General features: G+C 48.9%; 1 protein-coding gene across 4 annotated transcripts in view; it reads left to right on the forward strand.

Annotated features, from left to right (window-relative positions):
• PAM (peptidylglycine alpha-amidating monooxygenase) overlaps positions 1-22074 on the forward strand; it is a 1287650-nt gene that overhangs the window by 1169270 nt on the left and 96306 nt on the right. For all 4 annotated transcript variants that reach the window (XM_069625460.1, XM_069625461.1, XM_069625463.1 and 1 more), the window contains one exon: positions 1281-1334. In XM_069625460.1, the coding sequence (XP_069481561.1) occupies positions 1281-1334 (54 nt within the window). The remainder of the gene's footprint in view (positions 1-1280; positions 1335-22074) is intronic.

Consider the following 22074-nt stretch of genomic DNA (forward strand, 5'->3'; position numbering starts at 1 on the left):
TCTTTGTGATCTTGCATGATGTCATACTGGTAGTTCTACAATTCTTTCCAGGTTCGGCTCTGATGTAAGCCGATAAAATGGTTCAATGGACTAAGACATACAATGCAAAAATCAGGTTGCCACTTAAGCCACAGGGAGGAACCCCAACAAGACTGACTCACTGCTCCGTTTTACAGTATTTATTAAAAATCTACCATTAATTTTGGTAATAGTAACACCTGGTATTACAAAGTTTTGAAATTTAAGTAGCAAAACATTTCATAAGCAAAGTATTCTCATCATAAGTCATATTATTATTATTATGTATTTGTCTTGGCCCTTACAGTGGCATATGCTCAACCCCTTACTCATGTGTCCACAGCATAGTATAGCGGACGGGTTGACATTAACTCTTGTTTCGGAGGAGTCTTGCTAACCTCATTGGTGTGAACACACATCAAAGTCCTCAACCTGTTCAATATCTTGCGTTACTCTTGGGAAATTGGACCCAGTGGTGGCACAGTGGTACATGACTATTGGGATCTTTCTTCACAATCCTGTGCCACACACTCGAAACAAACCGGCTGTCGACACCTTCCTTCCATTTTTCTACTACATTGATGACTGGACTGGGAAACCAATTTTTTGGGGTTTGAAAATGTAGATCTATGTATATGTGAAACAGTGGATATGGAAAAAGGCAACAGGTGTTTGTCAAACGTACTGAAAGAACAACCTTTACAAGGAAATTTAAATGTTTGCTTATAATCCTATAATCCCTCACTAGTTAGGGGGAGGGCAGAGGCAGCTTCTTCTGTGTATTTATCATTATTACTGAGATCATGCCTTGAGTTAAGAGAATATTAATGTTCATAGGCACTTAAATAAGAAATGGGCCCAACAGGTTTTGGAATACTACCAGCTACGAATACTTCTAATGATGTCTGCCATCCTTAGGCACTAGTCTCTCCTCTAATGTAATGCACTTTTCATTAAATTAGATTCATCTACATAACACCTTTTTTAACATCTTCTCCTTGTCTCAAGGGCTATTCTGCTTAATTTCCAATGTAAATAAACCATCTTTAGGCATGGGTTCTTATCCCACTACTGACACCTCTTTTTTGCGCTCTGAAACACTTGTGTACGAACGTGATACAAATAAAATATCAATATCAATATCTTTATTGACATACCTGACTCTACAGATAATGTGGATGGTGAAGTAATGAAAATTGGCAACAAATCGAATTTTCTCTATTTGTTTTATAAACTCCTACCTTTTTTGCTTTATTCTTCAGAAGCAGAACACAGGTCTGTCAAAAAGGCTGGAATAGAGGTTCAAGAAATTACAGGTAAATCCTATATATAGGAAAATAATAACACTTTTTTATTTTTAATGATTTGGATTGTTTGTATACCGCAAACTGACAAATGTGTCTGCTAGATAGTAACATAACTGCTAGTTTGTGGAAGCTCGGCAGTCACCCCATGTCTTGTGCAGTTTGCCACTTTGAATTGTGGCTGGTCTTGGATCATTTGTAGCTTGTTTTAGATTTTAAATGGTTCCAGCGCCCTCACACACCCACTCTCTGCTACATAGCATTTGAAAATCTCTATACTCACAATTTAATACAGCATCTGGGATCTTATTGACCACATGAGTGATATGGGTTTCAAAACATAGCCCCCTTCAAATGTTCATTCTTGCCCAATTTTGAAGTGGATATAAATGTCTCAAATAATAGGAATTTTGTTCCAATTTGTAAAGGGCATTAGCTGACGGGCATGGTGATAGCTCATTTACATTGACCTGCCATGGTTTATTTTAAAAGTCACTTCAACTCCAATCTACAGATCTGAGAACAGACTTCACGATGGCAGGGTTTAGTGAACTCAATGATCCATAAATTAGGTGGGCGCTGTTGAGCAGCAAGCGGATGAGAACTTAAGCCTCAGTCGCTGCGCGGTGGCCATCTAAATCCTGTAATTAAAATCCTTGCTCACCGGCTAAAGTTTGCTGAGTTCTACACATTCACCGAAAACAGAACGCCGCTTCCACAATTTGCTCTGCTTCCAAGTGAAATTGGTGCAGGGAGTCCCCAGATCGGCCGTTTGATCTGGACGAGGCGGGGACCGAGCGCCATCTAGTATGGTTGGAGCAGGCTGCAGGTCCACTGGAGCAGTGCATGGCAAAGGAGACAGGCAAAATGAGAACACAGTTACTGGGGGTGGGGGGTTGCAGAGGAAGGTTAATGCCAGCGAGTATCTCAGAGTGGCAACGGAATAGGCAGTGCAGCGGGGCTCGCTCGCCCTGACAAACAACGTGGGAAACAGGCACCGGACATGCAGTGCTGTTTGCATAGCCTGTGAAGACAGTGGAAAAGAGCAGGAGCCCCAGCAGTGGGACAGAATCCCGGGATCACGTGGAGGGAGAACCCAGCCAGTGAGCTCCGGTTCTGGCGCTGGGCTGGTCATGGTAGCAGGGCGTGCTTGGCCTAGCAGACATTGCAACGCGTTGGGACCGGGCCTGCGGCGGTGATTGCAGCATTACAGAATGAGATAAAAGCCCTTGGTATAAAATCAGAAGCCGGGGCCCACAATAAGGCACGACAGGGAAGAGTGTGCTGCAACATTGAAACCGTGAATGGCCTTGTCCATGGTTGAAAGGTGTGGGAGCAGGTTTCACAGGAAATATCTGTACTATTGCACATAACTGTTTCCGTCTGATAATAGCCATGTTGTCATTGAGGACTGGGGAATCACACCCTCAGAGTGGAGATTGAATAATGTGGTAAAGGTACCACACCTTGAACCCGTCATCACAGCTGGGGGAGGACGTAACCGACAGCAGAGTAAGCGACGGCACGAAGGGGAACAGAAAGACCTTGGCTCACAGCAGGCAGCTGCCAGAAGACCATTGACAAGCCCAGACCCAGGAAGTATCATCCAGTAACAATAAGGTGGGCTTGGATTGCACATTGACACTGTGAACTGGGTGCAGGCAGGAACATTGTTTCATACTCAAGTAGGAATAATGGTTAAGCAGGCAACAGAAGATGGAGGCATATGTGGGAGCGAAATCGTAAAGACAAACTGTGGACCGGCAGGAAGATGAGGCAGGCATAGGACCTACTGCAGGGGGGCTGGGAGGGGGTTACCCTGGAGAGTATCAAAGCCGTGAAACAAGACTCAAGAAAAGCGCTGGAGGTTAAATTCAGGAGGTTGGGGTGGACATGTTGCTAGTGCATGCCGACCTGAAGAAGGTGAATGACAGGGTGTCTGACGCAGAGCAGCGAGTCAGCGATTTGGAGGATACAGTGGAGTTAATAAGAAATCAGGTTAAGGGTCTGATTGGGGCAACAAGAGTCCTTGAGGACAGAGCAGAGCATGCCGAGAGCCACTCCCGGAGATGTAATATACGATTGATGGTGGTACCTGAACGGGAAGAGACTAATTGCACGGAACTGTATGCAGAAAAACTGCAGTACGCCCTCGTGGTCTATCAAAGTTTGGGTATGGTAGGGAGTTTGAGGTAAAGGCGAGTTGGGAGGGTGAAAGGGTACAGTTGTGGTTATGGTTGGAGCAGTCATCTGGTCAGTGGGAGGGTTGGGGTTCTTCACAAGAGTGAACGATCACGCAGGTTGGGAAGGGTAGAGCTCTACATTCAGAGCACTCGGGCTTAGCTGGGAGTTCGACAATACTCAGTAGGGGTCAGATGACGATTAAGATAGGGACATGGAACGTACGGGCCTGGGCAATTGGGCCAACTGATCGAAACTATTGAAGTTCTTGCAATGCCATGGTGTTCAGGTAGCACTACTGCAAGAAACACACTTAACAGGAACGGACCTGGCAGAAATCTGCAGAAGGTTGGGAGGCACGGTGGTGGGATCCACATACTCATTGGACTGAAGAGGGTGTACTGATTTGGATAGAGAGGAGGATCCCAATACAGATTGAAATGTCCAAAGGGGATTCAGAGGGGTGGACCTTTATGATAAGAGGGAGGCTGGAGAAACAGAGCATATGTATTAAAAATGTGTATGCTCCTAATACAGACAATGAGGAATATTTCCCATTGGTGGCGTTAATGGGGGGGACAGGGCAGACATCTTCGTTTGGTGTGGAGATTTTAATTGTTATCTGGACCCGACCAGTGACCGGTCAGGTGTAGAAGTCCTGACTCGACAAAAATCGACACGGTCCTTAGATGGCTATCTGAGTTAGATTTGGTAGAATTATGGAGAGGGACACACGGGGAGGATAGGGAATATTCCATCTACTCACCAGTACATGACACCTATTCTCGATTAGATTATCTATTTGTAGGTTGGGAACAAGTTCATAGGTTCGAACAAACAGAATATTTAGGAAAGATATAGTTAGATTATGCTCCATTAGTTACCAGGCTTAAGGTGGGATCTAGTTGGCCGGCTATCCCAACGTGGAAATTAAAGGTTGAGACATTGCAGGAAGTGGCGTTTAAGACTCCGATACAGGAGGAGATAATTTCATTTTTGGAGAATAACGAAGGGTCAGTTGAGGAGTAATAGTTTGGAGAAGGACATGGACGAGGGGCACAGGGGTAGCACTGAGTTGGCTGAGGCGCTGCACACTCAGCGGTAGAATCAGGATACACTGTTCAAGTTTGAAAGGAATCAGTACACAAGGAAAGTACACAGAGAGGGAGATAAGGCAGGGTACCTACTGGCCTAGCTGATTCGGAAGGGATACCCCAGAGGAGCTCTCATGCATAACTATGATGAGACAGGGTCATGGGCAGTCATGCAGCAACATATTAACAGATTTCTTTTGAGAATATTATTAAAAAACTATATTCCAGCGAAAGCACATACTCTGGGGAGGGTGTGGTTGCAGAACCAGTGTGAGCACCTTAAAGAAACACCCATAGAGGAGGGGGAGTTACAGAGGGAACTCAAGTCAATGCAGAGGGGTAAATCTCCGGGCACAGACGGGTTGCCAGTGGAATTTTATCTGGAGTATTCAGACCTATTGATTTCTCCTACTGATGCGGGTGTATAGTGAGGCCTATGCTAAGGGGATTTTGCCGGGGGCCATGAGGGAGGCATTGAATACGGTGTTGCTGAAAACCCAGAGGGACCCAAATTATTGTGACTCCTATAGACCTATTTCTCTAATAATTGTGGACACCATAATTTTTGGTAAGGTGATAGCAGCCAGATTGGCTGAAGTGGTGCCGACCCTCATACACCCGGATCAGTGTGGATTTTGCGGGAGGGAGAAACACATCAAGGAATATCAGAAGGTTGCACTATATTATGGAACAGGTACAGGGCTCTAGGGAGGAATTGGCCATAATGACCGTAGATGCAACAAAGGCCTTCGATTCTGTGGAGTGGCCCAGGCTTTTTAAGTATTGCACACATTTGGGTTTGGGCCTGGAATGCAGAAGTGGATCCAGCTACTGTATACTAGCCCACAGGCTAGAGTTAAAACACAGGATTGCATTTACACACAATGGACACTGGAAAGGGGCACTAGACAGGGTTGCCCAGTCTCACCATTGTTGTTTGCCATGGCTTTAGAGCCTTTGGCAGAGTATTTTAGAAAAGACATACCAGAGATTGAGATCAAAGTCCAAGGCATTATGCATAACATATCTCTTTACGCAGATGGCACACTACTATATGTCAGCAACCCCAGGGGGAACATCCCAGTAATCCTAGAGGTACTGAACAACTTTAGGCAACTGGCGGGTTTCTTGGTAAACAAGGAAAAGTCTTTGTTATTTCCACTGGGAGTGCTACGTGAAGATTCAAGGGAGTTGCTCCCACAGTGGGATGTGCAGTGGGAATTGGAGTCCTTCCGTTACTTGGGTGTTACGATCTTTCACTAGATGGAGGAAACTTTTGTCTATAATTCAGGAAGGGCATTATCTAGCAAAGGTGACTCGGTGGAATTTTGGAAAACCTTACCGTTATCAGTGATGGGGAGAATTGTGTTGTGCACAATGGTGGTACTACCAAGATTGCTTTATATGCATATAGAATAAAAAGAATCTTCTTCAAAATATTGGACATGAAAATTGGGGAACTATTGTGGGACACGGGTCATAGGTGGGTGGCGTTAGACATACTACGGAGATCACAAGCAAATGGTAGACTTACACTACCGGACTTTGAAGACTACCTTATAGCAGCTCAGCTACTGACAGTTACCCACTGGGTAGACGCACTGGAAGGGGACTTACAGAGGCTCCGACAGGGGTTCCCGAGGAACAGAGAAGGGATTGAGTTGCTATGGGACTCAATGGGTATGGTAGGAGCGAGTAAAATATATACGCCGTCCGAGAGAAATTTGGAGAAATCTTTCGGGGAAACATCAGTCACAGATGTACAGCCCGAGTCTGCCATTGGGATTCGACCGAGTCATAAGGGAGATATTAACAAATTTGGATGCTGGTAAACTACGCATCAAATGCTGCATTAGGGTAGGGTAGAATGGAAATTGTTACCATTTGAGCAGTGGCGTCAACAGTGTTAAATGCCCAGAGAAGTCTTCTTGGGATATGCTAGATTGGTTAAACGATTAGCAGAGTTGTGGAGTGAAACTCCTGAGGAACCAGAGCTGAACCCTCGACTACAGCAGGTGTTAGATGTGAGTGGGAGCGGGGGAGCGATCTCGACTCTGTACAAGGGGACTGGGGAACCGAAACAAAGATCAGATTTGGGAATAAAAGAAAATTGGGAAAAGGACATGGGGCGTGAGATTTCTGAGCAACAGGTTAAGAAGGTGTCTAGAAATGGTAGATTTCATTTGATTCAGTATCATTTTTTACACAGAGTATACATGACCCCTTCTAGACTCCACATGATAAACCCACAACATTTGCATAGTTGTCCTTGCTGTGGAGAGGCATCTGCAGGAATCTGGCATATGAATTGGGATTGCCCAGTGATTAAAATGTTCTGGGAGGAGGTGGTGGCAAAATCGAACTCCTGGATGCACAGTGCATATAGGTGCACCCCGGAGATAGGTTTGTGGAGATTGTTACCTGGAGGAAAGCACGCCAAAACAAGAAAGGCAATGGTGAAATTCCCATTAATATTAGCCAAACGCAGGATAGCGAGATGTTGGAAAAGTCCAGGGGGCCCCTCAATACAATCTTGGGCAAAAAATGCACATCGCTGGGGGAAGGTTGAGATAGAGGTTTTGAGGGGGTGGGATGAAGTGGACAAGGAAGAGAGAATGGGGACAAATGCTCAATGACTGATGACAACGCCAGACTTGCAGCCGTCCTAAACGATGGGAACTTGGAACAATGTGAACTGTGGGGTATATTTACAAGACTGACTGTACCAACTGACTTGTTGATTGATTGATTGTATCAAACGTATTGTGGAAAAACAGAAAATAAATGTCTTTTAAAAACAAAGGATCCATAAATTAAAGTAGAACTCGATTTTATATCCCCTTTGCCTGTTGTTTATGTAAGATCTAACCACATATAATGTGTACTACTTATGTGGAGGGTGCCCAACTCTTAGCAGCAGATTAATCTGTAGAACCTTAATTCTAGGGTGTTGAAGAAGGAAGCTGACACAAAGCTGGTATGGTGGTGGTTATAGAATTTTATTTGTGCATAAAATGTTCCTCACTATCCCTATCTTCTAAGAGGGGTTTCCCTGCCTCAAAAATAATACTAAAGTGTCTGTCAAAATGTCTGTAAAATGAAACTCCACCATCCTGTGTCACAACCTACATCTATCCCTCACACTACAACTAAAGGATAAACTAACAGAAAATTCCTTCTCCATGAGAATGGCTCCCTTCCTTTGCTGCTCGGATAGCGTCAAAATCAATGCTCTCTTGCAACAAAAATGCCAGGGGAATGACTCCCTTCCCTTGGCTTGTGGGTTTCACGCAGCCTTTATACAATGCCATGTCCAGGAGAATTGCTCCCTTCCGTTGGTGTAAATCTATGCAGTTTCCAATAAAACCAGAGGGAAAATCTCCCTTCCCCTGGTTTCTCCAGCACAACTTCCAGTTCAGGACCAGGAGAATGACTCCCTTCTCCTGGTATTGGTTGGCACAGTTCACAACAAGGTCAGAGGGAATTACTCCCTTCCCCTAGCGTCTTCAGCACAACTCCTAGTTCTGGACCAGGAGAATGACTCCCTGGTATTGCTTGGTACAGGGATTTCTCACGATCTGCAGGTTAATGTGCAGTTTGCCACTCTGGTTTGTTGTTGGTAAAGTCTCAAATCATTCTTTGTTGATCACTGGGCTTATTGCCATCACTGCAACGAGAAGGTTCTGCTTGTTTGCTCAGTTGCCTTTTGTTGGGGTACCAGACCATTCTCTGGTGGTCAGTGGACTTATTGTCGCCACTACTCTTAGTTTTTGCTTTCGCGTCCCAGACCATTCTTTGGTGGTTAGTGGTTCTCTTTCCCACTGTGACGAAGATTTCTTCTTATACTCATAGTATTTGCTTTTGATTAAACGCTGTAGCGGACTCACCGCTACTCAGGCGAGAGAGATTTGTGAGCCAGCCTCCCCTCCTATCTAGTTTCCCCTTCTGGTCTCCCGTTCCTCCCGTTATCTTGTGTGAGATCGTGGTACTTTACCGGGACTTCCTGGAACTGCAGGTCTTCTCTCAGGCTCTTCTGGTTCACTGCCATTGCTCCATCGGCTGTGCAGTACTTCTCCCGTCTGTTCTGTAGCTCTGCTCTCCTGCTCAGTATTCTGCCCAGGTTCGCTCCTGCAGAACCTGTGGAGGACTCCATCAGCACTTCACTGGTATCCTCTTCCCTCCGGTCTTTCGGCAGCACCTGGATCTCTCGCACTAGTTTGCCTCCACACCTGCTGCCATACTAGGCAGGGTTTGACACGCCGCGATTGACACGCCTGCGCTTGACACATTTAATAGTACTTAGTTATTTTTATACCTTGTGTCCATTTTCTCCCATGCAGATTGTAAACCACCTTTGTCTCTATTGATAACTTAATCCTCATGCTACCTCATACCTTTACTAACACAGTCAATGATCTTCAGGTCTCCAGTGCTTTTCCTCATCCTAGTACTTTTGGCTTTAGTTTCATCTCCTGTGTTACAACAATACATAGGATTACTTTCAATAAAATGGTTCTGAACAGTGGGTACGGCTAGGGAATGTTTGGTAGTGCCAACATTAAATGGGCTGCACCCCAGGTGATCGTCCTTGTCCCCAGAGGGGGAGTCCCTCCCTATGAGGTCCTCCAGCATTCAACCATCCATAGGGGAACTATTTGGTAGCAGCACACCTCCCTAGCCTTGTGAAAAAGGGCTCCCCCCTGGGGAGAAGTGACGACACCTTGTGAATCATCACACTATGCATGTATCAGCCAAAATGCAGTAGCAAATACATGCACATACAGTAAAATATATGATTGCTGTATGTCTGCCAGAGCTTGCGTGCATTGGTGGATTCAGACTGACGCAAGGGCTCTTAAAGGACCACTTCTCTGCGATATCAGGAAGTAAAGCTCTTTGCATTTATAAGTAGAATATTCAACTAATTTACACCATGAAAGCTTGTTTAGAAGTGTTTTTTTCAAAGCTGAAATGTAATAGAAATAAACCAATTTTAAAACTAGATAAATATGTATGCACATCATACCTTATTCTCATGTTACATATACAAACATTTCTTGGATGCATTTATTTGATAAACAGCACCAGCTAGTTAATGTTTAGAAAACAAAACACATTCCAAGATGGCCGCCAGCAACGAGTAGACGTGCCGACGGCTGCTCCGTACCCAGGGCCTGGTTCGCTGTCAGTTTCCACCACCCCCCGCTGCGATCGGGATATGGGGCTGCTGCCTTGGTGAGTGCAACAGTGGAGAGGCGCACTGGCAGGGGTGCCGCGCTGTGTTATCCTCCTGCAAGGAGGCACGGGTTGCATCCGCGCTCCCCCTGGGGGTGCGGCCAGCAGAGAAGAGGCGCGGGTCGCTCCCGCACGAGAATAACCGGCTCCACCTCCCCGGAGTCGGCGAAGGAGTCGTGCAGCAGCCCAGGGGGGTGACAACTGGGGGTCTGGGCCCACCTGCCCCCTGGCAGGCCCATTAGGAACGCGTCCCCAGCTTGACAGGTGAGGGGGCTGCAGGCGCTGGAGCAGTCCGACCCTGCAGCGGCAGAGGAGGCTGCAGGCGCAGGACTTTGAGTGCACTGGTGAGCGGCCCATCAGCCCTGACCGTGCAGAGAGCGGGCGGGGGAGGGTCTCGTCCCTCGCCCAACAACAGAGTTGGCTCCCGCAGGAACTGTTAAGCGCTAGGAGCTGGGGGGGTAGGAGGAGCGTCAGGCCTGACCCGGGGAGCGGGAAGAGAGCTGAGGGCTACCCGCGGAAGCGGGGAATGTAGGCCACCGAAACGTGGAGCTCCTCCGGGGCACATTTCCAGGAGTGCAACACCTGGTAGGAGGAATTGGAGTTGGTGTTGGCGACTGGGGAGAGGCACCGTCCGTCTGGGTGCTCTCCCTTGCAGCAGAGGCACTGCCTAAGGGGATACATCAGCAGGGAGGTCTGAGGAGTGGAGCTGGCCTGAATCGCCCCTATCTAGGGGAAGGGAGCAATGAAGGGGGGGGCGTGGCTAGCCAGCCATGTAAGAGGCTGGAAGTACCTGGAGCTCCTGCAGATCCGACAAAATCCTGAGTCTGCCAGCCGGCGGATTGCGCAGAAATCATCTGCAGAAGGAAGGTCCAGCCTCATGAGACTGTGGGGCACGCAATGAGCCATGCCAGGCTTGCAACAGACCATTTCACAGCAACATAATGGTAAATTAAGTTTCCCGAAACATCCGTAATCCTGCAACCAAAATGGCCGCCCGGGAGAACAAAGGATACAGATACATAGTAACAAGTTCAGTGCAGCGTGGTGCATCAGAAGACACGAACCCCAAGTGCAACAGACAAAGCCGCCAGCTAGAGGAAGCCGTGGAGAGTGAGCAGGCCGCTCAAATCATACGAATGGGAGCACATCTACAGATGTAGCTAGACACTTTGAATACACATGGAGAGCGCCTGTAAGCCAGCCGAGTGAGTGGGGACTGAGCGGACCCGCGGCCAGACTTATCGTTCCCTGCTGCGGGTAAGGCAATCATACAGTGTGAGGTGAAGCCAGGCCCCCGTAACAGCTGATTCGGGTGCCGATGCTGCGCGGAGCTGGCAGTAGAACAACCGTATGGCCCCCCATAATGGATCAGCTGACGGAGCGTGGCTAGAAGTATATGCCTGCGCTGAAGCGGGCTGGACACTGGGAACGCCGCGGGCTGAGCCAGGTGCCCGCTCGGAGGACGGAGGCACAAGGCTTGGTGCAGTGTGTGTGGCACCCGAGTCATGACAAGCGAAGACCGGTGTGATAGCCGAAGACACACCCAGCATAGAAAACGCACGCAGCGACGTTACCAACAAGCCCAAATTGAATATACAAGCACACAGGATTTCGCACAGCACCGGAGTGAGGTGGCGTACTTGGGAGCCCCTGCCAAGAACGTCTGTTATACAGGGACATACAGCACAAATAGCAGACTGCGGATTGTCGGGGGCAGACTTGGCAGCCAGAGAGAGGATTTGAGGCACAGAGCGAGACTGCTCCTCGGGCACGCTGAGAGGGGAGGAGAGGGGGCTGGCATATTGCACTGGTCTCCCCCTCATAACAAACACCACAGTACCCACAAGCGGGATTTAACACAGGAAGGAGCCCTTACACCCATAGGCCAGTGCACAGAGCTGATTGCACAGGCGCATATAGACTACCATACCCTCCGGCAAGGTGAGGCAGAAAGTGGCCATATCAGGCTGGAAGAAAACTCATAGCCCACCATCAACTGGGAGGTAAGAGAGCAGATAGCGACTTGAACACGGGAGCGCACTGCTATAGACGCCCTGTGGCACAGGTGGCGCAGAGTGGGACGCCTCGACCCATCTCAAAGCAGCCTGGTGCCCCAGCCAGAATCCAGATCCACCGGGCCGCTGCAGGCATACGAAACGGACGTTGGCAGTGTGGGTGCCTGGAGTGAAGGTACGAGAAACCACTGGAAGCACTATCAGCACCATAAGGAGCTGTACAGAAGTTAAGCACAATGGCTGGCTAAACCTGCACTGCGGCACGACCAGGAGCACGTGGCCTTCAGCCCAGGGCGAGCTGAGTTGAGAACACGAGAGTCATGGCGGTAAAGGGAGGCAAAGGAAAGGGGAAGCAACCTACGATGGACATTTTTACCACGACACATCAGACTCCGCAGCCACCCACCAAGACAATGGCCACCATACCGGATAGCGGATCAGGGACGACAAATGAACAGATCCTAGCAGCAATAACTGAACTGAAATCCTCATGGGGGGCTGCGATGGGAGACCTGAAGGTGCCCCTCGAGACGAATATAGATGCAGTGGGGATAGAGGTTGGCTTGCTCAGACAAGATGCGAGAGCTCTGGCGGAAAGAACTAGCGGCCTCGAGAGCGCAGTAAAGGTCAACACGGAGACCAGCACCACCAACGCTAAGGAGGTCCATATACTGAAGCAGCAAGTTTCGAACCTAGAGAACCGCGCGGAGGAGGCCGAAGGTAGAGCACGACGCAACAACATACGCCTGGTAGGCCTGCCAGAAGGAGAAGAAGGCCCAGACCCCACAGACTACGTGGAGAATATGCTCATCCAGGAGATTGGGGCCCGCAAGCTCTCAAAGGGATTCACAATAGAACAAGCGCACAGGGCATTGATGAGGAGACCTCAACCCGGGGTCCCACCCTGGGCAATCATAGCGAAAATACTGAATTATAGAGACAGGGAAAAGATCCTGGAATTCTTTCGGAAAGGAGGGACATTAACACGAGCATCAGTGACGATCACTGCATACCCAGACTACTATGGCGTTACAGAGACAACGATATAGCTATGTGGCGGGGAAAAGAAGATTGCGGACAACAGGCTTGAGGTATATGCTCTTGTATCCAGCCAAACTTAAGGTATTGCACAAAAGCAAGACACACTTGTTCGACACCCCAGAGGTGGTGACAGACTGGCTGGACACTCACGAATTCCCAGAAGGCGGAGGTGGTCAGGGTGGCGAGGAACGGGAGAAGTGACCCAACACAGGAACGGAAACTAATGGGGGGAGGGTAAAACTGCAATGCAGAATACTGAAACAATGATGGAGGCATGGGTAAAGTATTGATTTAACCAATTGATATGCCTAACGATATGAACATGCTGGACTGGAATATAGATTCATATACACTCTGGCTGGGAATGCACACTGGTGATGCCAATGCAGGAGACACGCAGGTAGAGAGCCTAACCCCAGTAGGTAGATTAGCGGTAGCACCAATAGGGCGATGCTTCCCTGCTGTGCCCAAGTAAAGGCGGAAGCCAAGGAAAGGGCTAGATGCGGGTGTGCCTGAGATCCAGGGATGGAGCTGGGCTACAGTTGGGACGGTGGGAGTTGGGGGTGTGTTGGAGTTGGGGGGCAGGGGGGAGGGAGGGAGGCTGGGAGAGTTGAAGGGGTTATAGTTAGGGGAAGTTTAAGTTGGGGAACGTGCCTACATGCAGTAAAGAAAATTCTGAATTGAGACTGTGCTTGCAGGAGGGGGAGCGTGATGCTACTAGATAATGGGGGACATTAAAATTATTACGTGGAATGTCAGAGGGCTCAATAGCTACCTGAAGAGGAATAAGGTTATGATGTATTTGCGTAGACCGAAAATAGACATAGCCTTGATACAAGAGACTCACCTTACGCAAGAAAGGTTAGAGGTGATCCGTAAGAAATGGAAAGGGACTGTAGTAGGCGCTACATATTCAGCTTATGCTAGAGGAGTGATTACTTGGGTTGCACCGCATGTCCCGTTCCAGCTACTACAATCCATAGTGGAAGCAGATGGGAGGATGGTTATGATAAGAGGGCTGGTGGAAAACAAAGAAGTAAGCATTATTAACACATATGCCCCGAACCAAGACACAGCGGCATACTTTAGGACCTTGTACAGTAAACTGGGCAGGTGCTTGGGGGGGGGGGGCGGTGATATGGGGACGAGTCTTCAACTGTGCGCTAAATCCGAAAATTGACAGATCAGATAGAAAAATAGGCAGACCCACCCCTGTGGCTAGAGTGTTGCAGACACTACTGAGGGATCTCGGGTTCGAGGATGCATGGAGGGAGCGCCACCTGCAGGAGAGACAATACTCACATTACTCGGCCCCACAAAATCTGCATACTAGGCTGGATTATATATTTGTCACACAAGAGCTGATGGCGGAGATAGCACACACGGAATACAAAGCGAGGGTCCTATCGGAACACTCACCGCTGGTTCTGAAATGGCACTACCAACCTCCAAGAACAAAGATACCAACCTGTGCCTCAGAGCTGAGGTGTTGAAGGATACAATTTTCAGGGTGGATTTGAGGGACGAAATAATAAGTTACTTCAAAATTAACACTGGAAGTGTTGAGACAGCTGGTACGCTATGGGAAGCCTTTAAAGTAGTGGTATGGGGGATAGCCATAGCTAAGTCCAAGGGACTGCAAGGAGGGGTATTAATTGAACTACAGGAAGCAGAAAAAGAATTAGAATCAGCGTTAAGAAGGGGAGGTACCACCAAGGAAGAGAATTAAACGATACGCAGGCTGCAACAAAAATGTGTAGGATGCTGGGAGAGATTGTGTAATTTAAATTATAAAAAGTATATAGAGAGAAAGCATTCTGGAGGTGATAAACCAGGAAGAACCTTGGCATGGCTGTATAAGAGCGAGACCTCCAGACTCACAATCGGTACAATAACAAAAGAAGACGGGGGCATAGTGGACACCCAAGAAGGCGTTAATCGTGAGTTCGCAGATTATTACCAAATCCTGTATGGAGATAAAGAGGGAAGCGATTGCAGGAAGATAAATGAAACACTGGAAGATATAGGCTTGCCGCAAATTAGTGCGGAAGAGCGAGAGGAGCTAGATGCCCTGATTACCCTAGAAGAACTAGAGGAGGTGATAGTGCAACTACCCACCTGCAAGACCCCAGGGGCTGATGGCCTCCCGAGTGAATTTTATAAAATGTATAGAAACGAGGTGCTCCCCCCGCTTTTAACGATGCTAAGCGAGGCTTACGAAGTAGGAAGGCTACCAGAGACCCTAAGAGAAGCGATAATCATACCGCTTCCGAAACCTAATAAGCCTGGCAAGGATTGCGGGTCATTTAGGCCACTGTCAATGTTAAAGTTAAACAATCATAGACGGCTCCACCGAGTTATTGAACATGCGAATGGGGAGGCTGGCGAAATGGCAATTGTATCGCTAAATCCAATAAAGGCCTTTGAGTCAGTCAAATGGCCTTGGCTGATTGCAGCCCTGACCAATTACGGGATAGGGCCTGGGTATCTTAGATGGGTCCAACTATTATATAGAGCACCCCTGACTAGGGTTAAAACAGGCGCAATAATATCGGAGAGATGGCAACTTAGTAGGGGTACTAGACAGGGATGCCCTTCGTCCCCTATGCTGTATATTTTAGCCCTAGAGCCCCTGTCCATATACCTCAGGCAGCAGTACAACATAATAGGAATCACCATAAAAGGGGAACCGCACTTGATCTCCCTGTATGCCGACGATATGCTGTTGTATTTACGTTACCCCGAGGAAAACCTTCAATATGGGCTAGAAGTAATGGAGCAGTTTGCGTCACTGTCCGGTATAGCAGTGAATCCTAAAAAATCATACATGTTCCCGTTGGGCAGATACAAGGGGATCCCGCCATAACAATTACCTGTTTTACAGATACCATGGGAGGTCAACACGTTTAGATATCTTGGGATAAATATTTACCATACAGTGGAGGCAGAGCACCTACATAATACTGAGAAAGCGATCAAAAGATTTTAAAATAGCATGAAGTTCTGGGTAAAGCTTCCCTTGGCGATGATGGGGAGAGGGGCAATGCTGAAAATGGTGGTCCTGTCAAGGCTTTTGCACTATTTTTACAACATACCATACCTGATACCGAAGCGATTCTTTGCTCGATTGCATAGCATATGTAGGGATTTCCTATGGTGTGGGACGAGGAAAAGAATTGCCCTCTGGAAGCTGCAAAATTCACATGATAAATGGGGAATAAAACTGCCAAACTACGAAATTTACTATCTGGCTAGCCAATTACAATACATGGCAAAATGGCTATCAGAAGATCCAACCTCAGAATCTAGGCTGTTTTTGCTGGAATGTGCCCCATTCTTCCTACAAGAAATGATGTGGCTGCCCAAAGCAAATATGAGCGAGCGTCCGAAGATGATGATATTGGGATGGGAAATATGGCATAGGGCCTGTCAGGTAATGGAGAATCCATCCCTGTGTTCCTCGCAAGTGCCACTAGTTGCGCTGGCGGGTACAGTAAGCCAGCTAATGATGATGATCAGGAAGTATTGGGAACCAGTGGGGATAGCAACTATGGCAGACATATGGCAGGAGGGAAGGATTAAAGAATTTGAGAGGGTAGTGGAGGAAACAGGGTTACATACTGGACAATATATCACGTAACAGGGGGTGGTGCGGCGGATTAAAGAAACATGGTCCGAAATAGTACTAGAGGATCAACCGGACGCCACATTAGACATAATATATGACATAGCAGAAGGAGGGCATGCGATATCTAGAATATATGAGATGGTGCTGTCCAAAGTGGGGGAAGAAGTGGGTGTCCCTATGACTGATGGGATGTGGGAAAGGGCCCAAGGGTACCATAAGAAAGTGTCAAAGAATGCAAGGTTGCAACAGATACAACTATATGTCACCCATAGAACTTATATGACACACCGGAGGAAAGCCAAATTTAGAAACGTAGGAAGACAAGCATGCCCCAAATGTGACGAGGAGAACGCCGGAATGGTGCACATGTTTTGGGCGTGCCAGTAATTGAGAGATTCTGGGGAGAAGTAGCACATAGGCTGGAAGAAAAGGGGATTAAGATAATGGTCGAAACAGCGTGGGCATGCCTGATAGTAGGGTTCCCCAGACCGAGTAAACTTAAGCATGTTAGCAAATTAAAAGATTTGTCATATATACTTACGAAGCGCAGTCGCTATGGGATGGAAAGCATGTTGCAGTCGTAGGATAGAAGTATGGTGGAAAGACCTACAGAAATGGGCAAAATCTGAAACTGCAGTATGGCAGGAAGCTAGCGATTCTGGTGGGGAGGAGGAAGCTGAAACCTTGACAGCTTGGAAACATTTACTAGCCATGATATTTGGTCCCACGCAAGACTGGCCTAGCGATCGGGACCCAGTACAGAACACGGGAGAAGGACTCCAGGTGCAAGATGAAGAAACAGAATGCCTAGGAGAGTAGGCACAAGGGGGTGGGAGGGCACCAGGGAAGCAGTAGATATTGTTTGAATGATATAAATCAAAAATTATATAATATGTACTGCAAGTTTGGTTTGTGTTGTTTGTTGAAAATTAATAAAATTGTTTAAAAAAAAAAAAAGGGCGCAATGAAGGACTGGAGCTGGAAGGAGGTGGGGGCCTGACATTACTACCCACCGGCAGGCTACAGAAATTTGAGACCCGATCGCCCTAAGGGCACTGGCCGTTTAGTGCACACCTGCACTTGGTAATCACCCACGGGAGATAGCCCATTTGAAGGTTTGACTGTGTCAGAAGGGCCGGAATATGAGGGGACTCTTGGATTTGCAGCGGCCTGCATAGACCATGGGGCTTCCCCTTGGTAGGGGAAGCAGGGCAGGCGATAAAGCACTAGGAATCCGGTCCACGGACCTGAAGAAGAAGGAACGCCCCCACCACCCCCCGCAAAGGGAGTTTCAGAGCTGGGGAGAGGTCCCTCCGGGGGTCCCGACCGGGCTCGGCGACAGGAGACTCGGGGCGTCGACCCAAACACGACAGGGGCTGCAACCTGGGGCCGTTATAGATGTCTTCCAGGTCTAGGGGAAAATCTGGAAGGGCTAGCCACCCCACAAGAGAGCCCCAGGAAACACTTTCTACTCTCTGGCCTACAATGGCGAACAAGGACATTAATAAAACTGGCAGTGGCCACTCAAAGGAGCGAAGAGACTCAGAGGCAGGTGAGGAGGTGGCATGGATGACGAGGCAAGATTTCAGGGGGGAAATGCAGGCCTTGAGAGAGTCTCTGGATCAAACATTTCAAGACCAGTTTCAATTTATGAGAACTGACCTGGATGTAGCACTCGGGGAAATCCGACAAGAAGTAGCTTAACTTGGGGAAAGGACTGATTGGTTGGAAAGGGGTCTCCAGGAAAGCGAGAGGGAAACTACGGCCAATAGCGAGGCCGTAGATCGACTGGACACGGTGACGAGGAACATGGAGGCGATGCTCGAGGACTTGGAAAATAGATCCCGTAGGATCAATATCTGGATTAAGGCGCTTCCAGAGGCAGTGACAGATCAGCACCTGAAGGAGGAGTGTCAACGCATATTTGCGGAATTGTTGGGCGAAGGGGACCCAAGCTCGTTAACACTGGACAGGGCTCACAGGGTTGGACGGGGTCTGCATGGTCCCAACGCCAGACCTCGGGAAGTCGTGGTCGCCCTTTCCAGATTACGGTCAAAAGGAAGCGGTGCTGCGAGCGGCTAGACAAAGCAAGCCTGTCCTCTATAAAGGGCAGGAAATACTGTTGTTCCAAGACCTGACTGCGAGCACACTGCTGAAAAGAAGGGGTATGGGTCCAGTACTGAAGGAGCTGTCCAAGAAGGGGATACAATACAAGTGGACTTTCCCTTTTGGCTTAATGTTTGAATGGGAGGGGGTCCAGAGGCGAGTGATGCTCCAAGAGGCAGCCAGCATTATAAGTTTGGAGTTGGAGAATGAGGGGGGGCACATAGGGGACCCTGCATCCCGTGGTGGTTAAAGGGAAGAGTAGTAGACACTGGGAATGGACGACTGTGGGGGTGCGGGGCAAGAGGAAGGCGGTGTGGCAAGGCCCTGCGTGGGCATTGAAGGCTCAGAGCTCAGAGGGGGAGGGAGGTCGCAAAGTGGTGGGGGACGGGTAACCTGTCTGGCACCTAGGTGGCATCTGGGCGTGGTGGACTCATGGGCTGCGTGAGGAGCCTGGGGGAGGAGGGGGGAGTAGAAACATGTTGGAACAAGCAAGGACAGGAATGTCCGGGAGTGGGGGTTGGAGGGTGGGAGTTTGGGGGGGGTGCGGCATAGCCCAAAGTTGGGGGTTCTGGGCAAGGGGGGGAGGGGTGGGGGAAGGGATAGGAAGGGGGCAATAGCATTCAGGGTCAATCCTTTGGTGTCGTGGGGAATAGGAGAGGGTTTGGGAGGGGGGTGGAAGGGCAGCTTGCGGGTGTGGGGCATAACGTCAGTTTGGTTTCAGGTGGCTGACTCATAATGTGAGGAGGTTAAATTCCCCCCTTAAGCGGGTTAAACTAGAACAATTCACCCGAACGCACGCGCTGGTTGCTTTGATCCTGCAGGAGACCCATTTGCTGTGCAAAGACCAGGGCTGCCTACATCTGAAGGGTTTCCCACAGATTTATTTTGCGTCAGGTCCCACAAAGAAAGGGGGGGTGGCGCTGGCATTCGGGAGAGGTATGAACTTTAGTGTTCAAGAAATCCTGAGAGACAAAAATGGGAGGTTCATCATGGTAAGGGGGGAACACATGGGGGCCACTTACACCATAGCCTCGGTTTACGGCCCAAACGTGGGACGATAAGTTTGCGAGGGAGACTCTGGGCACGCTGGAGAGGTTTGCGAGGGGGCAAATCGTCCTGATGGGCGACCTGAACCTGGTCTGGGACAAGCGGTTGGATCGGACACAGCACGCTGGCTGAGAGGGAGCGGTTTAAGGGTGCAGGCTTGAGGGATGTGTGGAGGACGGTTAGGGGGGAGGAAGATGGGTACACCTTTCTCTCAGATGTGCATAGAACCCAGTCCAGAATTGATTAAATCTGTGTCTCGGCGAGTCTGGTGGGAGGGGTAGAGCAAGTGGAGACTGGCCCTGTCGGAATTGCTGATCATAAGGTTGTGCAGATGAAAATGCAGTTGGGTAGGCGAAGGCCAGGGGTTTGGAGTTGGCATTTTCCAGGGGAACTCCTGAGGGATCAAGTGATCAGGGAGGAGATAGGCAACAACATCAGAGCTTTTTTCGAAAGAAATAATGGGATGGATACAAGTCCCAGCACAAGGTGGGATGCGTTCAAGGCTACTCTTAGAGGGGGAACTCATCGCCCTGAAAGCAGAGAGGAATAAACAATTCAGGCTCTTGGAACCCCAGTTGGAAGGGGAGGTGGAGGCTGCAAGGGTGAGACTGAAGGAGGCCCCCACAAGGAAAGTCTATAGGGAGTACAGGTTGGCAGAGTGGCAACTGGGGATCTTGAGGACCAAAAGGGCAGAGGGAGCCATGTTAAAGGTCAGGCAGAAATTTTACGCAAAGGCAAATAAGGCGGACTCGCTCCTAGCGCCCCTACTGAGGGGTAGCAGGGAACAAAATACGATCTCTACCCTGAGGGATGAAAGGGGGGGAGATAGAGACTAACCCGGATGAAATGGGGGGAGAGACTAACCCGTACTGAGGAGATTAGGTAGCGACTAGCCAGATTTTACGAGGCCCTGTACACGTCTCAAGCTCCGGTCACCCAGCAACAGAAAGACTTTTTGGGTGCTTTGACCCTACCGCGTCTCTCTAGAGATATCAGGGAGGATCTGGGACGGGCCATTACGGAGGATGAGGTGCGAGTCGTCATTATGTCACTGTCCAGCAACATGGCCCCGGGCCCTGATGGCTACCCGGTCTCTTTTTACAAGATCTTTTCCGCCATTTTGGTCCCACACCTTGCTCAACTCTTTAACTCATTCGGCACCATGGGCTGCATTACTCCTTCAATGGAGGAGGCCAAAATCACACTTATACACAAGGCAGGCAATGACCCGGCATCTCCTTACACTGATCCATCAAGATCAGACGGGGTTCGTACGGGGACGGCAAACGGCTGATAACATCAGGCGGGTAGCTCACATGGTTGAGAAGACGCAGAACACCCCCCACCCTGGCGATTCTGCGAACGTTGGATACCGAGAAGGCGTTCGACCAGGAGGAGTGGTCCTTTCTGTTTCTGGCCATGAAAAAAATTGGGATCAATATGGTGCAGGCAAATTATAGAGCCCCTACCTCGCGCTTACTTGTGAACCTCGAGATGTTGCGACCCTTTAGGCTTGGTAGAGATACAAAGCAGGGGTGCCCCCTTTCTCTGCTGGTGTACGCTCCGTATTTGGAGCCCCTACTTGTGGCGATTCGGGAGGCTGAAAATATCCAGGGCATCCCTTTCGGGGGGCATCAGCATAAAGTTGCGGTGTTCGCTGATGACATGCTGCTCACTTTGACGAGCCCAGGGGAGTACATAGAGGCGTGTACAGCACTTCTGTCCAGGTTCGGGGAAATGTCTGGTCTGCGGGTGAAAGAAATCCGAGGTATTGAATTTGTCGCTGAAGGGCGATGAGGCAAGGGTCTTAAGGGCATCCTCGCCATTTAAGTGGAGTTCGGGTGGAATACGATACCTCGGGATTAGGGTCACCCCTCAACTGTCGGGATGGTACAGAGCGAATTACACCCCCATGTAAGCGTTGATTAAAAAAGACCGCAGGAAGTGGAGATCCCTAAGGATCTTGTGGTGGGGAAGAGGTTTGGTGCTCAAAATGGTGGTCCTTCTGCGGCTGCTTTATCTATTTCAGGCAGTTCCACTGCCGGTCCCAGCTCCCTTTTTTAAGGAATTGGACAAGGCAGTTAAGGACTTTGTCTGGGAGGGCAAGAAGCCGTGCTTGTCTAGACGGTTATTGGCAGCACCTAAGAGGGCGGGGGCTTAGCATTACCGAACTTTCGCCGTTATTGCGAGGCTGCGCAGCTCAGGGTAATCCGGGAATGGTTTTTAGCGGAATACAATAAACAGTGGGTTAAGATGGATAGAGCAGTAGTTTGGCACCATTTGAGAGTACTCTGGCTCCCACGCAGGTTAAGACCGGCACATCTATATATGAGAAGCATAACAAAGGGATTGGTTGAAATGGGCGGTGGAGAAATTGGGGATTACTACCTTTCCGTCGCAGTTCA

This window comes from Ambystoma mexicanum, chromosome 6p (genome assembly GCF_040938575.1).
Source record: "Ambystoma mexicanum isolate Mex_15411 chromosome 6p, UKY_AmexF1_1, whole genome shotgun sequence".
In the NCBI taxonomy this organism is placed as follows: Eukaryota; Metazoa; Chordata; class Amphibia; order Caudata; family Ambystomatidae; genus Ambystoma; species Ambystoma mexicanum.